At 35.0% G+C, this 17428-nt stretch overlaps 1 protein-coding gene across 9 annotated transcripts in view; it reads left to right on the top strand.

Moving 5' to 3' along the window:
• Positions 1–17428, top strand: part of eys (EGF-like photoreceptor maintenance factor) — a 531033-nt gene that overhangs the window by 353246 nt on the left and 160359 nt on the right. For all 9 annotated transcript variants that reach the window (NM_001442782.1, XM_087277984.1, XM_087277990.1 and 6 more), the window contains 2 exon segments: positions 2862–2986; positions 7117–7342. In NM_001442782.1, the coding sequence (NP_001429711.1) occupies positions 2862–2986; positions 7117–7342 (351 nt within the window).

Here is a 17428-nt window from a genome sequence, read left to right as displayed (position 1 = left end):
TTAACACTTATAAGGTATGATCTTAAGCTGCGTCCCAAATCGCATACTTATGCACTATTCTACGCCATTTTGTAGTATAAATAGCGTAAGTAGTGCGTTCACACTGAAAAGACTAAAAATAATAAGAGCACTTCAATTACCCGGATGATGCACTCATCCAGCCGCTAAAATAAAGTGTGTAACGATGGACACTTCACGCACTCAACGACCGCAGGTTTGCTTACGTAGCGGAAGGGGCGGAGCTATCGGACGCACATGTTGAATAACTTTATTTATTTTGGATGGTGAAAGCAAAATTCTCCTACGAGAGTGATTATAGCGCCTCCCGATTGTGAATGCGACAATACTTACGGCAGGTTTTATTTGATAGTTTGGTCATTTATTTCAATGATTTGGCAACCGTCAAACGTCATCAGGGAAATGGTTTGAATTTCCGCTTAGTAAAAAAACATTAGTGTGCCATTTGGGACAACACTACATACATATACTATCCTGTTGAGTGTGTAAGTGCATAATTACATAGTGCATGAGTGCATAGTGTAAAGTGTCCCATTTGGGACGCAGCTTACGTTTACATCCCTATACCAACTACTACATTACTAAATTACTATAGTATTTTAAATGTGTAACACCCAATTTTATTGGAATTTTTTTATTTTTTTATTTATTTTATTATATATATATATTTTTTGCTGTTATATACTATAATTGTTTCTGTTTATTACAGGATATTGTTTGCAGTAAATAACTGAGTTGAACTGGTTGCAAGTTTCGTCATTACAAACTAAGTTAGTTGATTTGGCCTTTCCCAAATCCATTGTTCCAAAGAACATTCGCAAACTGCGTCACAAACTTCTACACTTGCAGCTACACTTCTGGAGCCGAGTTAGAAGTTGTAGTTGTGTTCTATTCCCAGTTATTCCCCTTTGCTCTATTCATTTAGAACATTCCAACATTTAAACTTGGAATTATTTTTGAAAAAGCATTGAAGTCATCACTCTTAGATGTAATTTGCTTTTAAAGTTTGTTTACAGTTCAATTTTAGTGATCTCCGTGTTTACAATTGCGCTCCCTTCACAGTGCACTTTGAAAACATTGATGTCATTTTGAACACAGCCGTGGCTCATGACGAAAGCTATTGATGACCTATTATTTAAAAGCTGAATTTACAATACGTCTCCAAAGCATGTAAAAACAAAAAAACATAGCACACGTTAATGCTTTTAATTGAAGGTAGGTTATTTATTAAGTATCTGTACTGTAAATGACATGGACCTCTTGGTTGGAACATTTCTGCAGTGGTTTGCATGTGTCAAATTGTAAAAGTTCAAAAGATAAAAAAAATAAAAAAAACAATATCCTTCTTATTAATAATAATAATTATTATCATCATCATAATCATTAATGTTATTAATTTTATTACTAAAGTAGGATTTTCTTCATTTCCTTTTTTTTTTAAATAGCCTCATTATTTATTTATTTATATGATTTATATATGCTATTAGAATACATGTTAGCTTTTGTTAGAGATTTTATATTTTAGAATAGAATATGTAATGTTCTCAATAATATTTGTAAAGGAAACATAGGCCCTATATGTGCCGTTTACAAATATTTCAATAATATGGAAAATGAGTGCATGTTTTTACGAAAAACCAATATTGGATTTGTGCTTATTTAATCTGTGTGTGTGTGTGTGTGTGTGTGTGTGTGTGTGTGTGTGTGTGTGTGTGTGTGTGTGTGTGTGTGTGTGTGCGTGTGCGTGTGTGTGTGTGTGTGTGTAAAACAATATAACTTGCACAAATAATTAGATCATCATTAATTAAAGCATCATTGTCAAAGCATCAAGGCCATTTTATATTATAACTAATATGGTTCAAATGATGGATTTGAGACAGAGAAGCCACAGGTTTTGGGAAACACTCGTCACTCCAGCGCTCATTTCCCAAATGATGCATCGTACTATGGTAGTTCAGCCGCGAGTTACATCGTTGTTTGGGAAATGCACCCCTGAGCAATTATGCCTCATGTTTCATTGACAGTTTTATTTATCTCTAAGAAATGATTGGCTTGGATTTAAGTGGCTTCAATTTAAAAATGAAAATTACAAAAACAGCTTGGATGTAGCGAACTACTTCTGCCAAGTAGCTTTTAGCTTAGCTTGCTACATTTCCCAGGGTGTAGCTTTGAGTGTAGTTAAGCTACATTTTTAGTAGAGTAGCTAATAGCTATTCTCACTACATTTTTCAAGTGGTTGCCCTACACTGATATTACGATATATTACATACATAGTATATTACAATTAACATTTAAAATATAATTATAAATATTTTTGGATCAAATAAATTTAACATTGGAAGGCAACTTTTGTGAGTTTGTAAGTTGTAGTTGTTGTTGTTGTTGTTGTTTTGTCCTCCAGGTCAGTTTCAATCACTACCAGAAAAGTTTACTTCCACTTTTCAAATGCATAGATCTTCAGTTGTGGGAATTCATGTGCACGTTTATAAATGCCTTCAGTCAGTTCTTTTTAACCTGCTGACAATATCTCATCTGAAGTTCACAAGAGAAGATGAAGATTTCTAAAACGTCTTGGCTCATTCATGCATCTTGATTCCACCATGCAAAAATCACTTACCTTCCTCGGGGGAGTCATTTGCTCATGCAGGCTATACTGAAACAGACACAAGCCTCATAGAGTATTAAAATGTATTCAGCCCATCTGTATGTGCGCTCCTGTGGACGCTTTCCAGAAAGATGCAGGAATTGAGACGGTGTAGAGAAGTGGAGGGAGGTGGAGGAATGTTGGTTATGGGCTTGAGCTCACTGTGGCACTCACAGGGTTTTTTTTTTGTTCCTGGCAGGTTGGACAGGTCTTCACTGTGAAGATGACATTAATGAGTGCTTGCTGCAACCATGCAACCAGGGAATGTGCATCCAGAATGAGCCTGGCCATGGCTACACCTGCTTCTGTCGGCCCGGATTTGTGGTAAGTCTTGCTGAGTCCCAGCTTCCACCTCCTCCCTGAGCTCTTCATCTTCCCCTGAGGTGATTTTGTGAGAGACGCAATCCTGTTTGTCTTTCTCCTGTCAAGTATTCGCCATCCGTTTGTTTCCGTTCCAATATTGCGATGGCCTTTAAATATCCTTGACGTCCTCGGGACTGGAAGCGGCAGGGTTCTTTAGTATTCAACATGCCAGTGGTGCTTTTCAAGTGCGGCGAAGCACAGATGTCACTTATCAATGGCAGGATGTGCATACTATTTGGCTATTTTTATGTTTTAGTGTTTGCTGGAGGTATAGTTGAACAAAATAGCAGTAAGATATGATTGTTAGAGCTAATTGCTCTCATCTAAAATAGACTAATGGGTACACTTGGGTTCTTTTTCATTAAAATGTTTTACATTTCAATAATGATATGTAGGAAGCAATTCAAAGTGCTTCACATAAAAGCATACAACAAATCATAAAAACTTCAAATACATTTGTGTAAAAAAACAACATGAAAAACATTTTTATATAAAATATATCACCAGAATAATGATAATAAAAAGCTACAGTTGGCAATACTTTAACTTTCTTAAAAAAGTAAAAAATGTTTAGCCCTTCTGTGAGTTTTGTTTTCTTTTTCAAATGAAAACTTTCTTTTCCCAAATGAAATTTCTTTTCCCAAATGATGTTTAACAGCAAGAAATTTGTCACTGTATTTTTCTTTAATATGTTTTTTTCTGGAGAAAGTCTTTTGTTTTATTTCAGCTAGGATGAAAGCAGTTTTTTTTTTTTTAAACCATTTTAAGGTTTAAAAATTTAATTAGCCACCTTAAGCAACCTTAACCTTTTTTAATTGTCTACAGATCAAATTATCATTATACAATGACTTGCCTAATTAACCTAGTTAAGCCTTTAAATTGCACTTTAATACTAATATTTAAAAAAAATAAATCTCTACTCAAATATTATTTACTGCCATCACGGCAAACATAAAAAAATCAGTTATTAGAAATGAGTTATTAAAACTGTTGAACAGAAATTGGGAGGGAGGAAATAAACAGGGCGGGGCTAATGTACTTAATGGATCTTAAATTAAAACCATAGAATTTTTTTAAGTGCTTTTATACTTTGTTATTTATCTTATATTGTGAATTATTCATTCATGTTTATGTATCTTTTGAATCTTTACAACTTGTCGGTTTTAATAAATTCCTGCTTGACCATCTTGTAAAATGCCACAAAACCTTTTGATAAAACAGTCGTTACTTTTATATTTTGAACATATATAAAGACACCCTAGTTTTTCGTGATGCCGTGATCTCCAAAGCAACATTAACAAAAAGTCGCACATTTTTGTGATCCTGCTAAATTTTTAATTTAAATGCAATATAATTGCAAAAAATTTAATCTTGTAAAATATTCAATTACCAATACTATATTCAAATGTTATTTATTTTAGTTCGCAATTAATTGTTTTACATGACTTATAGATGTTTCATACGCAGCACCCATGATGTATTTAAGTGTCTCTCAAAAATGACGTTTCACCTGCCCCCTCACAGTCATTACATTACATAGAAGTGGGGGGGGGAATTGTTTTGCAGCCTGTGCAGTAAGTAGACACAGATAAAGTGTCAGAGATTTACATGTGATGTCAATGCAAAGATGCGATTAGACATCCTGTGGTGCAAATTGAGTAAATAGCATGGCGCAAATTGGATGTTTTGTGCGTTTGCTGTGCATCACACTACAAAAGAAAGTGTGATCAAACATCTAACAAATGGAGCAGTGGAACAGACAGAAATGTAAGCAGCTTACAACGATGGAGATTGGTTCAAAAAGGACGGCGGTTGAAGGAAATTATTTGTGCTTTGCATGTATGGCTGGTATGATGTGCATCAAAATGATAAATGATTTCGCTTAACTCTTTCCCTGTAGTTAAAGAGATAAAACGCTTCCCTGCCATTGATAAGTTTTATTGCAATCTGTGTTTTAGGTGTATTTTGGTAGGGTAAGCCCTATATATATTATTTATAAATAATATTTTTAGTTATATATTTTTTTAAATCACAAAATTGTCCAAAAACTTCAGGGAATAACCACCACTGGGTTGGGGGACAGAGTGCAAAGGGCCCTGGCAAATAAGGGACACTGTGACTGCAAGTGGAGGCACCCGCATGACACTAACCTGACCATCCCCTCCCCTCCCCTTTTTGTTCAGTCACCGATCACATAAACCCCCATGCCCCCTCTAAACTTTTGCCAAGTGTCAACCATACCCCCTCTCCGCTCTTCACTGTTGCCAATTGCCCAAATTGTATATTTTTTATTTACATTTAACTTAATTCTTTCTAAACTCATGTAAAAAGAAGGATGTGATATGTGAATTGCATCAGTAGCTGAAAGCACATCTTGAGGGCTGTGTTTACCTTTGGTATTAAGATTAGTTTATTTAAGGAATCAGGTGGGCAACTGAATATGGATGAAAACTGGGTATGAGATATTTTGAGTTTGTTCTTTTTGGCCAATTCTAGGTGTAGTAAAAAACATACTAGGTTTAATTACTTTTAATTCTTAAACATTATGGTTCATGTTGTTTAAGTGCTTGCCAGATGGGGTTTAAACTTTGCTGTCTTAGTTTAAAAATGAAGAAATGTAAAGTAGCTACAACTTTTGCCTCAAACTCCTAATTAAATTATTGTCAATAGTCAGTATGGTTAATGTAGGTATGGACGACAATGCACGATATGAGCATGCGTAATATGTGTTTTATATGAATTAATATACAAAAATACAAGCTATAAACAGGTACTTTAAGTAATATACTATAGCATCACCCACATTATAACTATTCCTGATTTAAGCACATAACACTCATAGGGCTCTATTTTGACGATCCAAGTGCAAAATGCAGGGCGCAAAAGCATTAAGGACGTGTCAGAATTTACTTTTGCTATTTTAAGGATGGAAAAATCTGCTTTGCGCCGTGTCGCATGGTCTAACAGGGTTGAGCTTATTCTCTTAATGAGTTATAGGTGTGTTTTGAGAATAAACCAATCAGTGTCTCATCTCCCATTCCCTTTAAGAGTTAGTTGCATTGTGCCATATTTACATGGCGGTATGTGAATGGAAAAACTGAACCCTTCACTATAGAGAAAACAGTTAAACAGAGCATCTGTGCCTTAACACGCCTCCTTTTTTAGACAAGAACGCCTATGGGCACACATATGATCGCAAATGCATTTACTATTTAAACAGCGTGGTGCAAAACGTCAAACGACTCTTGCACCGAGCTTAATCTAGTAAACAACAATTGCATTGCGCATTGCGCCGGGTGTATGATAGGGCCGAAAGTGTTTGGCATTATTTTTCAGCTATTCAAGCTGAAATGACAGATGCTTTCCTCAGTTTTATTTTTAGTTGTCCTTTTTGTGTTCAGATGTTAAATAAATAAACTTATTTTGAAATATTATATTGGGAAAATCAGATCAGCCCAAAATAATCCCCATAAAATCCTTCAACAATAAGGCCCACAATTTTCTTTCCTAGAATGCAAACTTTCCCCTTTATTTACGTGATTGCAGGACAAGATTACTGTTGTTTGCCTCAACGTTTTTAATATTTAAAAAATGTATGCACTAAATTCTACAATGCAACACATTACACATTTTGATCTTTTTTAAATAGAAAAAAAAGCATGCAATTTCCCATGAAGGCTCTCTTTAACATTGAAGTTTAGTTGAAAATTGAAATCCATCTGAATAAGAGTGTGAATTACAGTAGAAGTAGATGTTTATAGGTCATATTGTAGTATACATTTATGCGAAAACAACTGATAGTGTAAATGCAGGGCTTTACCTACTGTAATTTATCCTCTTATTCAGACGTATTTCAGTTTTTCACTATGCTTGAAACCTAATGCCCCTAGCCTTGTTGTGCACACTGCATTTATTTCAGCATATTGCATCAAACTTCATACTTGCTCACTGTAATGCCACATACTCGCGCAATTATTTCAGAAACCTGCCTTATTATTATGGCGTAGCATCAAACCATATCCCAGCAGGCATTTCAGAAACACTTAGAGAGAGATTTATGTTGAGAGAAAAGTCTCCTTTGTGTTTTTCAGGGGGAAAACTGTGAATATAATTACGATGACTGCTTGATTCAGTCATGTCCTGAGACGTTTTCCTGTAAGGATGGCATCAACAATGTCAGCTGTGTCCCTGTGAAGACAGACACGTCATCGCTTCCTCCGATCTCAGTCGTGTCTTGGAGAAGCACAGACATCAGCACAGAGTTACAGCCCACTTTTGCACCTGTGGAAAACTTGCAGCACACTGAGCAACCGGCAGGTCGGTAGCAAAACATCTTACGCAATATAGTGTACTTTTGTAAAACCTAAAAATGTAAAAAAAAAAAAATGTGCAGTTTCCTATACAACTATGGAAGCTAATTTCCATCATATGAGAAAAACAATGCTGGCATGAACATCTAAATATTGGTTTAGTGATTCCAAATTTTGACTACGGAATTCATTATTATAAGATAAAAGCTGAAGTTATTACTTAAAAATCTTAGTTTCAAAGAGCATGGACTAAGCCAGTATTAGACCAGTCAAGACATCTGAGTAATGTCTTATAAATGTGCCCTAGAAAAAAATTATTATTGGTGTCCATTTTAAACTAGACTTGTGTTATAAGTAAACTCCAAAATTGTTTGCTGTTTGTTCAAAGTACTTATTAAAAACAATTCAGGCTTAAAAATCTAAATATTGGTTTTCTGATTCCAAATGTTGACTTTGGAAGTCATTATAATAAGATAAAAGTTGGCATTATGACTTAAATCTAAATATTGATTCATAGTTTATGTTTTAAAAATGTGCCTTAGAAAAAAAATATTATTGGTGTCCATCTTAATCTAGAATTTTGACATAAATACACTCAAAAAATGTTTGCTTTTTGTTCAAACTACATTTTCAAAACAATTCAGGCATAACAATAAAAAATATTTGTTAACTGATTCCAAATTTTAACTTCATTAGTCATTGTTATAAGATAAAAGTTAAAATTTTTACTTAAAAATCTAAATATTGTTTCATGGACAGCTTGGACTTCTGACCAATGTTTTATAAATGTGCCTTAGAAAAAAAAAAAGATTATTTGTGTCCATCTTAACCTAAAATTTTGACATAAGTACACTCATAAAATTGTTTGTTGTTTGTTCAAACTATGTATTAAAAAAATCAAGTTTAAAAATCTAAATAGTGGTTTACTGAGTTCAAATTTTGACTTTGGAAGTCATTGTCATAAGATAAAAGTTGGAATTGTGACTTGAAATTTGAAATTTAGTTTTTTGTTGTAAAGCACTTCTACCAAGCCAGTACTAGGTCATAGTTTAGTTAAGACATCTGAGTAATGTTTTATAAATGTGCCAGAAAAAAAAAAAAGATTATTGCTGTCCATCTTAAACTAGAATTTTGTCATAAGTACACTCAAAAAATGTTTGCTGTTTGTTAAAACTACTTATCCAAAACAATTCAGGCATGTAAATGTATTTTGACTTTGGAAGTCATTATTATAAGATTAAAGTTGTCTAAATATTGTTTCAAAGACAGCTTGGACTAAGCCAATATTTTACGATAGTTCATGTTTTATAAATGTGCCTCAGAAAAACGAATGATTATTGCCGTCCATTTTACACTAGAATGTTGACACTCAAAAAAAATATGTTTGCTGTTTGCTCAAACTACGTATTCAAACCGAGCTGAAACAACACAATTCTTGAGATTTTTTTTTTCAGATAACTTGTTTAATTTATGTTCAATTCACTTAAATTGGTAAAAACTAATAAGATGTTGCCACATCGATCGGATGGAACCCAACATTTTTTACAGTGTATATGTTCTAGTGCATTGATTCAGTTTGTTAAATTGTTATCTACATAGTATGTCTGTCTTAGGTAAGTTAAAAAAAAAAATCCAGAAATTATTTATATGTGAATTTATAACCACAGGTATTGAAAGCTATAATGAATGAATCACTTTTCACTGTAAAATATAGGCTAAACTATAATTATAGGCGATAAATTTAGAACTGTTTTTTTTTAAGTTCAGGGTTCATATACATTTTTACTACTAAAATTTTATGACTTTTTCAAAACTCTCAATTAAATTTAAATGTCTATGTATGTGTGGTAAATAATGAGAAAAACAATGCACATTCAAATTTTATTACACCATATTGTAAAACTTTCAACAATATATTTAATTTAAGTTTATTTTTATATCTATGTGAAAAATTATTTGGATAACGCTTACACTCCACTAATAATGTGAGAGTATGTGATTGGCCAAGGACAAAAAAAAGACAACTAACTAACCTATATTCAAGTATACAGATATTTGTTAAACAAATTTAAAACAATGGATGAAACGACGCATAGTTGTGCAGTAAACTGTATATTCAACAGTTTACATGTCTGTTGCCTTATTACAAACATGCACAGCAAATTTCACAATATACAGGTTTAAATATACACGTAAACAGAATTTATACCGTTCTGGGGTGGCGCTGAATAAATATATCATCTGTTTATCCCACATTTTGTGTGTTGAGCTTTGAACTGATGAGACGCATGGCTGAATGTTGCACAGAAAGCTGATTTACTTTTCCTGCCTCTCCCATTTTCAAAATAAGATTCCCACATCGATAGTCCAGTATGTTCAATACAAGCTTAGATCAAGTAAAATAAGGAAAAAAACAGTGTTTATTTTCTGATTGACCTTTCTGATTTTATTGGTGGGATTTTACACACAGGATGACATGAGAACGAGAAAACTATTTTCTCGAGAGGCTCAAAATATGTTGTTTTCATGTGCTGAAGTTGTTTATATTTAGATTTTCATTCTATAGTGTCTTTAAGTCATAATTATGATATTTAAAGTTTTAAATTGGGCTAAGTCATAATTTAAAAAATGTAGTCATGCATTTTTAAGTCATAATATTGATTAAAGCATGGCACAATGTGGACTTTTCATGCCTGATTTATGTTGTTTTTTTTTTAGATTTTGTGGACATGGGCTACTTTAAAGAGAGTTTTGATTCTAAAATATCTCTGTCACAATCAATTCCTCGTTAAAAGCATGCAAACTGTCTGTGTCTCTACAGTGACACTATTTTTATTATTTTTACTATTTACTATTTTAAAATTCTAAGATTGACTTCCATTGCACTAGCTTTAAATATTATTGGTAAAAGACTTGCTTGAATGAAAGACATCATGAGCGATTGAATTCAGTCAATGGGATTGTGTGGTTTGTTTTGATTGAGCGGCTTCATTATCTACTTGTCTTTGGAAACCCAAGGAGAATATTGACACCGCAGGACACATCATAAATTATGTTTATGAAACACTCATCAACCTTACAGTAAAGTACCAGATCGTATTTATGTAGACATGTATAAATATTGAGGGAAACAAAGATGGTTCACGAAAACATTACATACAGTAAAGACCTTTGTGGTATTTCAAACCTGAAGAGCTTTCTTTTCTTGCTATTGTTACACAAAAGACAATATTTTGTCTATTGTTTGTCATCAAAACAGTGAAAATACTGACACCCTTTCTCTAAATATGTTTTATGTTCCACAAGTACAGTACATAGATTTAGAGGAACAACAGGGTTAATAAATGATTGAAGAATTTTCAGTTACATAGTGTTTTATTTGTTCACATAACAGTAGTTTGTGAAACTTAATTTAAAAAACTTTAACCTTTTTGCCAGCACTTACTTCTGAGGATCTACACCTACTGTACCTAACTTTAAATAGTTCTTGAACCCAGTGAGCTATAAACATTATCAAGGTATCATTGAACTTTACTGTGATCTAAAAAGTTACTAAATGCTGAAGAATATAAAAAGTTATACATCATAAAGTAATGAGAAAGTAAATTTGTATTTAATATTGTTTTTCCATATACAAACACAGAAAAAACATTAATGTAATGAACTACAAAAAATATGGCTTGAAAGCAAAGTCTCTTATGTGTTTTTATTTAAAATTGGATGAAGATAGCATAAAAAATAAGATTTCTGTAAAAAGTTTTCTTAAACTATATTGGTGTTCTTCTTTCCCAAAAATGACCTGTATTTATAGGATGATATCTAATTAAAAAAATATCTTATATTCTGAGATATTGTCATTACTCTTATTTGTCTCAATTGCCTTGGCTCTCCTCTATGATATCAGTGACTACAATAATATACAGATACATTACCGCAGGCGCCATCATACAGATAAAAAATCCTTGAAATATGCATAATGAAACAAAAAAAAAAATCCCAAATAACCTACATTTTGCTTTGCTCCATTCCAAAATGTGCTGGGAGCCCCTAAAGGTTAGTAAGATAAACACTCGCCATCTGCGGTATGTCTGATAATAAGAGCTTTTTCCACATTTGTTCCACTAATGTTCTCTGAAGAAGCAATAGTTTGAACAAAGTCAATTAGTTTTGTCTGGGAAAAAAAATTACAGCTAATTAGGAACTATATGCAGTGCGGTTTATGATGTTTATTGAGTTCGACACAAAACGCCCATTGCTAACAATGAATGTATTGTAGACAGCCAAATGTCAGCACTAAATTTCCACATCACTTAGGAAATTGAACCATCCTTGCACAATTTCCTGACAATAGACTAATAAATGGATTCTGGGGGGTAAATTTGTCAAATCATTGAAGGTAATTTAGTGAAGTATAAGTCTAAGCAAGTTATTTTAGACGACGAAAACCCATGCATGCACTTAAATTTCCCTAAAGCATGACTTTCATTCAGAATTGATTTGAAATGAACTGCTGGCCCGTAGCCCTTTTAAAAGTGCTTTTTTTCCCTTCTAAATACCACATTTCACAGTGTTAAAGAGTGAGAATGAGATGTCGTTTTCTCAGTTACAGGCTAGTTTTTTGTTGTACAGTTGATCTTTTGAACGCTGCACTGCTAGAACAGTATCTAAGATTGCCGCCATTCAGAGCGAACTGCAAGAAAATCAATAGGCCAGTTACAGGGCCAGAATGAAGGTAAATGTGTTTCTGGCATATGTTGAGAGTGATTCTGACATTTAAGCTAGACTTTATGGTGGTCCTGGGGGGCACAACACAATGGAATTAAAGCTCTCCGCAGAATGAAAAATGTAGTAAACAGAGAAAGTGCATTTGGATCTCTCGAGGGCACTGAAATGTGTCTAGATATGACTGTTGAATGTTTGCTCTAAGATACCATCAGCGCTAATTTCTTCAGCCACTACTGGGAAAGACAAAGTGTGTGTAAGTCATTGCCTTCGGGGGAACAGTGCAGTTAATTTTCCAAACATGCACTTTGCTGAAATCAATGAATTTACAATGCGAAAGGCAAATGCTCCAGACAGCTTTAAAAGGTTTGCTTGGGCATCCATGGGTATTTTCTCCGAGTGCCCGAGAGCTACGATAGCTGAGTAATCGCTCTCCGATTGTCCAGACAGGGTTGAATTGAGGCCATTTTTTATGGAAGATAAAACTCAAGGAAGCCGCTATAGTCCTAACTCAAAAAATGCTGGGATAAATCTATCATCACAAGTTGGACTCAATATCCTCAAGTTGGATAGCAAATTATGTAGCCACATGTACGTGTGGCTGCATTTCATTTTTAAAATGAACGCTACAGGGTGATATGACGAATGCTATGGGGGGGGGGGGGGTTATGACACCATTCCTTTTTTGCGCTTACCAGCTGACCGATTACCTCAGTGTGGACGGCTTTCCCGCTGTTACTAGTTTGTCCATTTAGCTCACTATGTACGTCAGCAGACTTGAGATGCAGAGAGGAGTAGACTGTGACTAAAGGGTTCGAGTCTGGCAAAGAACCATACCAGAAAGCGAGTACAACAAAAACAGAAGCCAAAAAAAATAAAATAAACAAGTAAATAACAGAGTGAGACTGTGGTAAAATCTGAAAAGGTGGTAAAAATCAGGCAAGGGCTTTTCTTTTTCTGGATTGAAAACATTATTGGTTGGGTTTATGGAAGAAGGAGGTTGGGTCAGTTGATTGGTCAGTCAGTCTACAGTGGGAAAGGGCACTCAAGAGAGAAATTTGATATCTGAAAAAACATACACAGTGGCCTCTGGTGGATTCGCGAAAACAAAATTTGGTGCTCTCCAGAAATGTATATAGTGGTAGGTTTTCAGGATGAGCCAGGGTTGGTGTTTTTGTTATTTGGTCTTGTTTAGTTTGTTTGGGGTATTCTGTTTTATTTTGACATGTACTGTTTTGAGTTCTTTTTTTTTTTGTTTTGTTTTTTGTTTAGTTATAAATTTCCCCACTTTTGGATAGAATTTATTTATTTTTTTGGTTAAGATTTGTTTGTTTGTTCGTTCGTTCGTTCGTTCGTTCGTTGCATTTTTATTGCTTTTGTTTTGATTTTTTTGTTTTGTGCATATGTTAATATTTAGCTGAATTTGATTATTGATGATTTGTCTTGATTCAGGATAGTTTTGTTTTTCAAAACTCATTCAGGATTTGTTGTCATAGCAACAGATTTGTGAGCTCAAACCTACTTGGAAGCAGGCTTAAGCCTGATTTATACTTCTGCGTCAGGTGACCGGTGTAACCCACGGCGCATGCAACCCGCGTGGCTGTGCATTTATACTTCTGTGCGCTGTCTCTGTTGGTCTGCATTAACACTTCCGAAACGCTAGTTGGCAGTGAGGTGTAAATGTTCCTCTGTGTTGAGTTTCTTCGCTGCTTTTTTGCTTTTCCTGAACACGTCCGGGATGTACAAGTGGCTCAAACTCGCTCATTTTGAGGCAGGAACCGGCGGACGTGCAACAACTTTAACTATGAGGTAAACACAAAACAAAACTTTCTATCCAGAGCTCCTTCACGGGACTCCACACTTGTTAACAATCACTCGCGCCATTCGCGCGGCTCTCGGTCCCGCCCAGACTCGTCAGCGCTACCAAGCCGACTAATCACAGAGCTTATGCTACGCGTCATTGCGACATGTAGTTACATTTTTTGAGAGGTGCACGTCAGTGACGGCGACAGCCACGGCGAAGGGCTATGCATCTGTGCCATAGCATACGCCGGTGTTTGACGCAGAAGTATAAATCAGCCTTTAATTCAAATACAATAACTGTGTCATTTAAAGCAAAGTTGATGCTGAATGTATGTACTAACTACTGATATATATATATATATATATATATATAAAGGAGGATGTTTCATTCTTTTTAGTGACTAGCACAGTTTAGGTATTAATATACTTTTTAAGAGTTCACACTTAGATATGCTTGGTGTTAAAAGCAGGGTTGGCATGCTGTCCTGGGAGAGAACCCTCAGCTCAGAGATAACTGAGCCCAAGGCTCCTGTCTGGTCAATAAGGGGGTCGGAGATCAGGTAGGTCTCGAGAGCTCCCCTTTGAAAAGAGAGGAAAAGGAGGAGATGGGGTGGAAGGGGGGATTCTTCCAAAACAAAGATATTTATTGTAAACTTGGATCAATCTGATTGGATTATTAATGATTACGATTAGGAATCCAGTCATGCTCAATCATATCACATACTTCTTTTCGAAATTAGTTTATGAAACTTCACTTAGGAAACTATAAAGGCCCTTTTTAAATTAAACATGTAAAGTTACCTTGAAAAGATACCACCCCAGCTTTATTACAATTTTTGAGATTGTATGATAATAGACATGGACAATATTCTTGTTGAGAGATTTTTTTAAATTAATGTTGCATGTCTGTGTGTGTGTGCATGCATTTGTGCATGTGTTCGTACGTGCTACATTGTAAAAGACCTCCAGTCAATGTCTAAATTGATAATCGTTACTTTGAGTGTCGATAGATCTATTTTTCACAGCATTCACAAGCATTTGCAGTAATCTCAGATCATTTCATCCAGATATTTTTATTTGATTTGCAAACCTATTTGAAAAATCAAATTAGCCAGAGATCAGTTATCACGATTCAAATTTCAGGATCTGCCAAATAATCTTAGATCGTTAAGGGATAAAGAACAGACTCCAGTCTTGTTTTACTCTTGTTTGTTGTTTGAATCCAGAAAGCATTCAAACGTTTGCTAACTCATTTCAAATGAAATTTCAATTCAGAATTTAAATGCAGTTTAAAATGACAAACAATCCTGCGGTTTATCCTTTTTGATCCACACTGAAGTCTCCTACAGTAAGCTTCTTCAGATGACTCAAAATACTGGTCATCGTAAAAATGAGAGCAGGATATTAGACCGTAACTAATGAGTAGCCAAAGTTCTTTATGCCTGATCCAATCGTTATTTGTCTATTCTTTTTCTTTTTTTTTTTGTACATTTCATTTCCTGCAGTCAAACATTTGTCTCAGAATATAACTTAAAAACATGCTCTTTTATTTTAATTATTTATTTTTCAAACAAGGAACTGTTATACTGTTAACTTTCATATGGACCAACAAAGTCTCATCGATTTGTCTATGTAGGTCGCTCTCTAAAAACATCTTTTGCCCTAGGTGCAGCTATAAATAGATTAGCCAGGAACTTGCATGATACCTCGCCTCTCTCTTTCTGCTGTCCTCTCCTCCTCCTCTAAATTCACAGCATACTGCGTATAGAATTTATTTCAAATCGAATCAAAAGACAAAGCAGTCTGAAATATTCTACTTTGATGTCATGATATCAGTTGGTGGCATGTCGGGTCAGGCTGGTTTGGATGTACAACTTCACATGCAGCGATTGGACAAATAGTTGATGCAACACTTTGGTAATGCACCGAAACTGTGACACAGTTGGGAGTTCATCTGTGTGTCCATCATGTTCGGAAGCGTAAAAGAAGATATTTCCGATTTTATGACCAAACTTATTACGATAGTAGGAGTAATATGAAAAAGTGCAACAAAAAAAAGTTGGCACACTGTTGCTTCTTACTTTATTTTTTATTAATTTTTAGTCGAGCTTTTATGTAACAAATGAACTTTAAACGTGGTTGCTATTTCTCTATAACATGATCTGTCATTGCATACTGATGTTGAGCTTCTTTGAATTCTTGCGCATGTATATGTATGGGCTGATGAGTAACAGACAGGACATAAATCAGAAGACAATAAAAGAAAATGATCATTAATTTATTTGCATAACTAGCATTGAATTATTCATCATGGTTTCAATCTGCTCAGCCTGTATCTCATTACCATGACTTATGAGGCTTATAAATCTGAGAGTTTTATGCGTTGTCTGCCTTATTTGCTTTTGGACAATTACTGTACATGTGTTTTTGTTGCATATTTGTGTGTGTGTGTGTGTGTGTGTGTGTGTGTGTGTGTGCGTGTGCGTGTGCGTGTGCGTGTGCGTGTGCGTGTGTGTGTGTGTGTGTGTGTGTAGTTTAGTATAAATAGAGTACTATTTCTCTATAATTTATTTAATATGTGACAGGGAAATTATGTTGTAAAAAATAATGTCATAATTTCCAGTAGTATTTATTTTAAAGACTTATAAAACGTATGCTTGTTTTACTTTTTTAACTGTCAAATATGATCAATATGTCAAAAAAGATGTTTGAGCAGCTTAATTAGAGTTCAGCTGTGGTAAATTCAGTTGATTGGACAAGATTTGAAAAGTAATACACCTGTCTATATAAAGTCTCAGGGTTGACAGTGCATATCAAAGAATAAACCACGCATAAAGACAAAGTCTAAATTGTCTGTAGACCTCTAAGACAGGATTGTCTCGAGGCACAAAGGTGGGGAAGGTTACAGAAAAATTTCAGCTGCTCTGAAAGTTCCAATGAGCACAGTGGCCTCCATCAATCGTAAGTGGAAGATGTTTGGAATCACCAGCACTTTTCCTAAAGCTGGTTGGCCATCTAAGCTGCGTGATTGGGGGAGAAGAGCTGTAGTCAGGTAGGTGATCATTAACCTGATGGTCACTCTGTCTGAGCTCCAGTGATCTTCTGTAGTGAGAGGAGAACCTTACAGAAGGACAACCATCTGTGAAGCAATCCACCAATTAGGCCTGTATGGTAGAGTGGCCAGACGGAAGCCATTCCTTAGGAAAGGGCAAATAGCAGCCTGCCTGGAATTTGCCAAAAGGCATTTGCCTTTTGAGACTAAAATTGAACTCTTTGGAGTGAATGCTTGGCGTTGTGTTTGGAGAAAACCAGGCACCGCTCATCACCAGGCTAATACCATTCCTATAGTGAAGCATGGTGGTGGCATCATCATGCTATGGTGATGTTCTTCAGCAGTAGGAACTGGAAGACTAGTCAGGATATAGAGGGAAAGATAAAAGCAGCAGTGTACAGAGACATCCTGAATGAAAACCTGCCTCAGAGTGCTCTTGACCTCAGACTTAGGCAACAGTTAATTTTCCAGCAGGACAATGACCCAAAGCACATGCCAAAATATTAGTGGAGTGGC

This window comes from Danio rerio, chromosome 13 (assembly GCF_052040795.2).
Source record: "Danio rerio strain M-AB ecotype USA chromosome 13, GRCz13ab, whole genome shotgun sequence".
NCBI lineage: Eukaryota > Metazoa > Chordata > Actinopteri > Cypriniformes > Danionidae > Danio > Danio rerio.
This window is presented reverse-complemented; position numbering and strand designations above follow the sequence as displayed.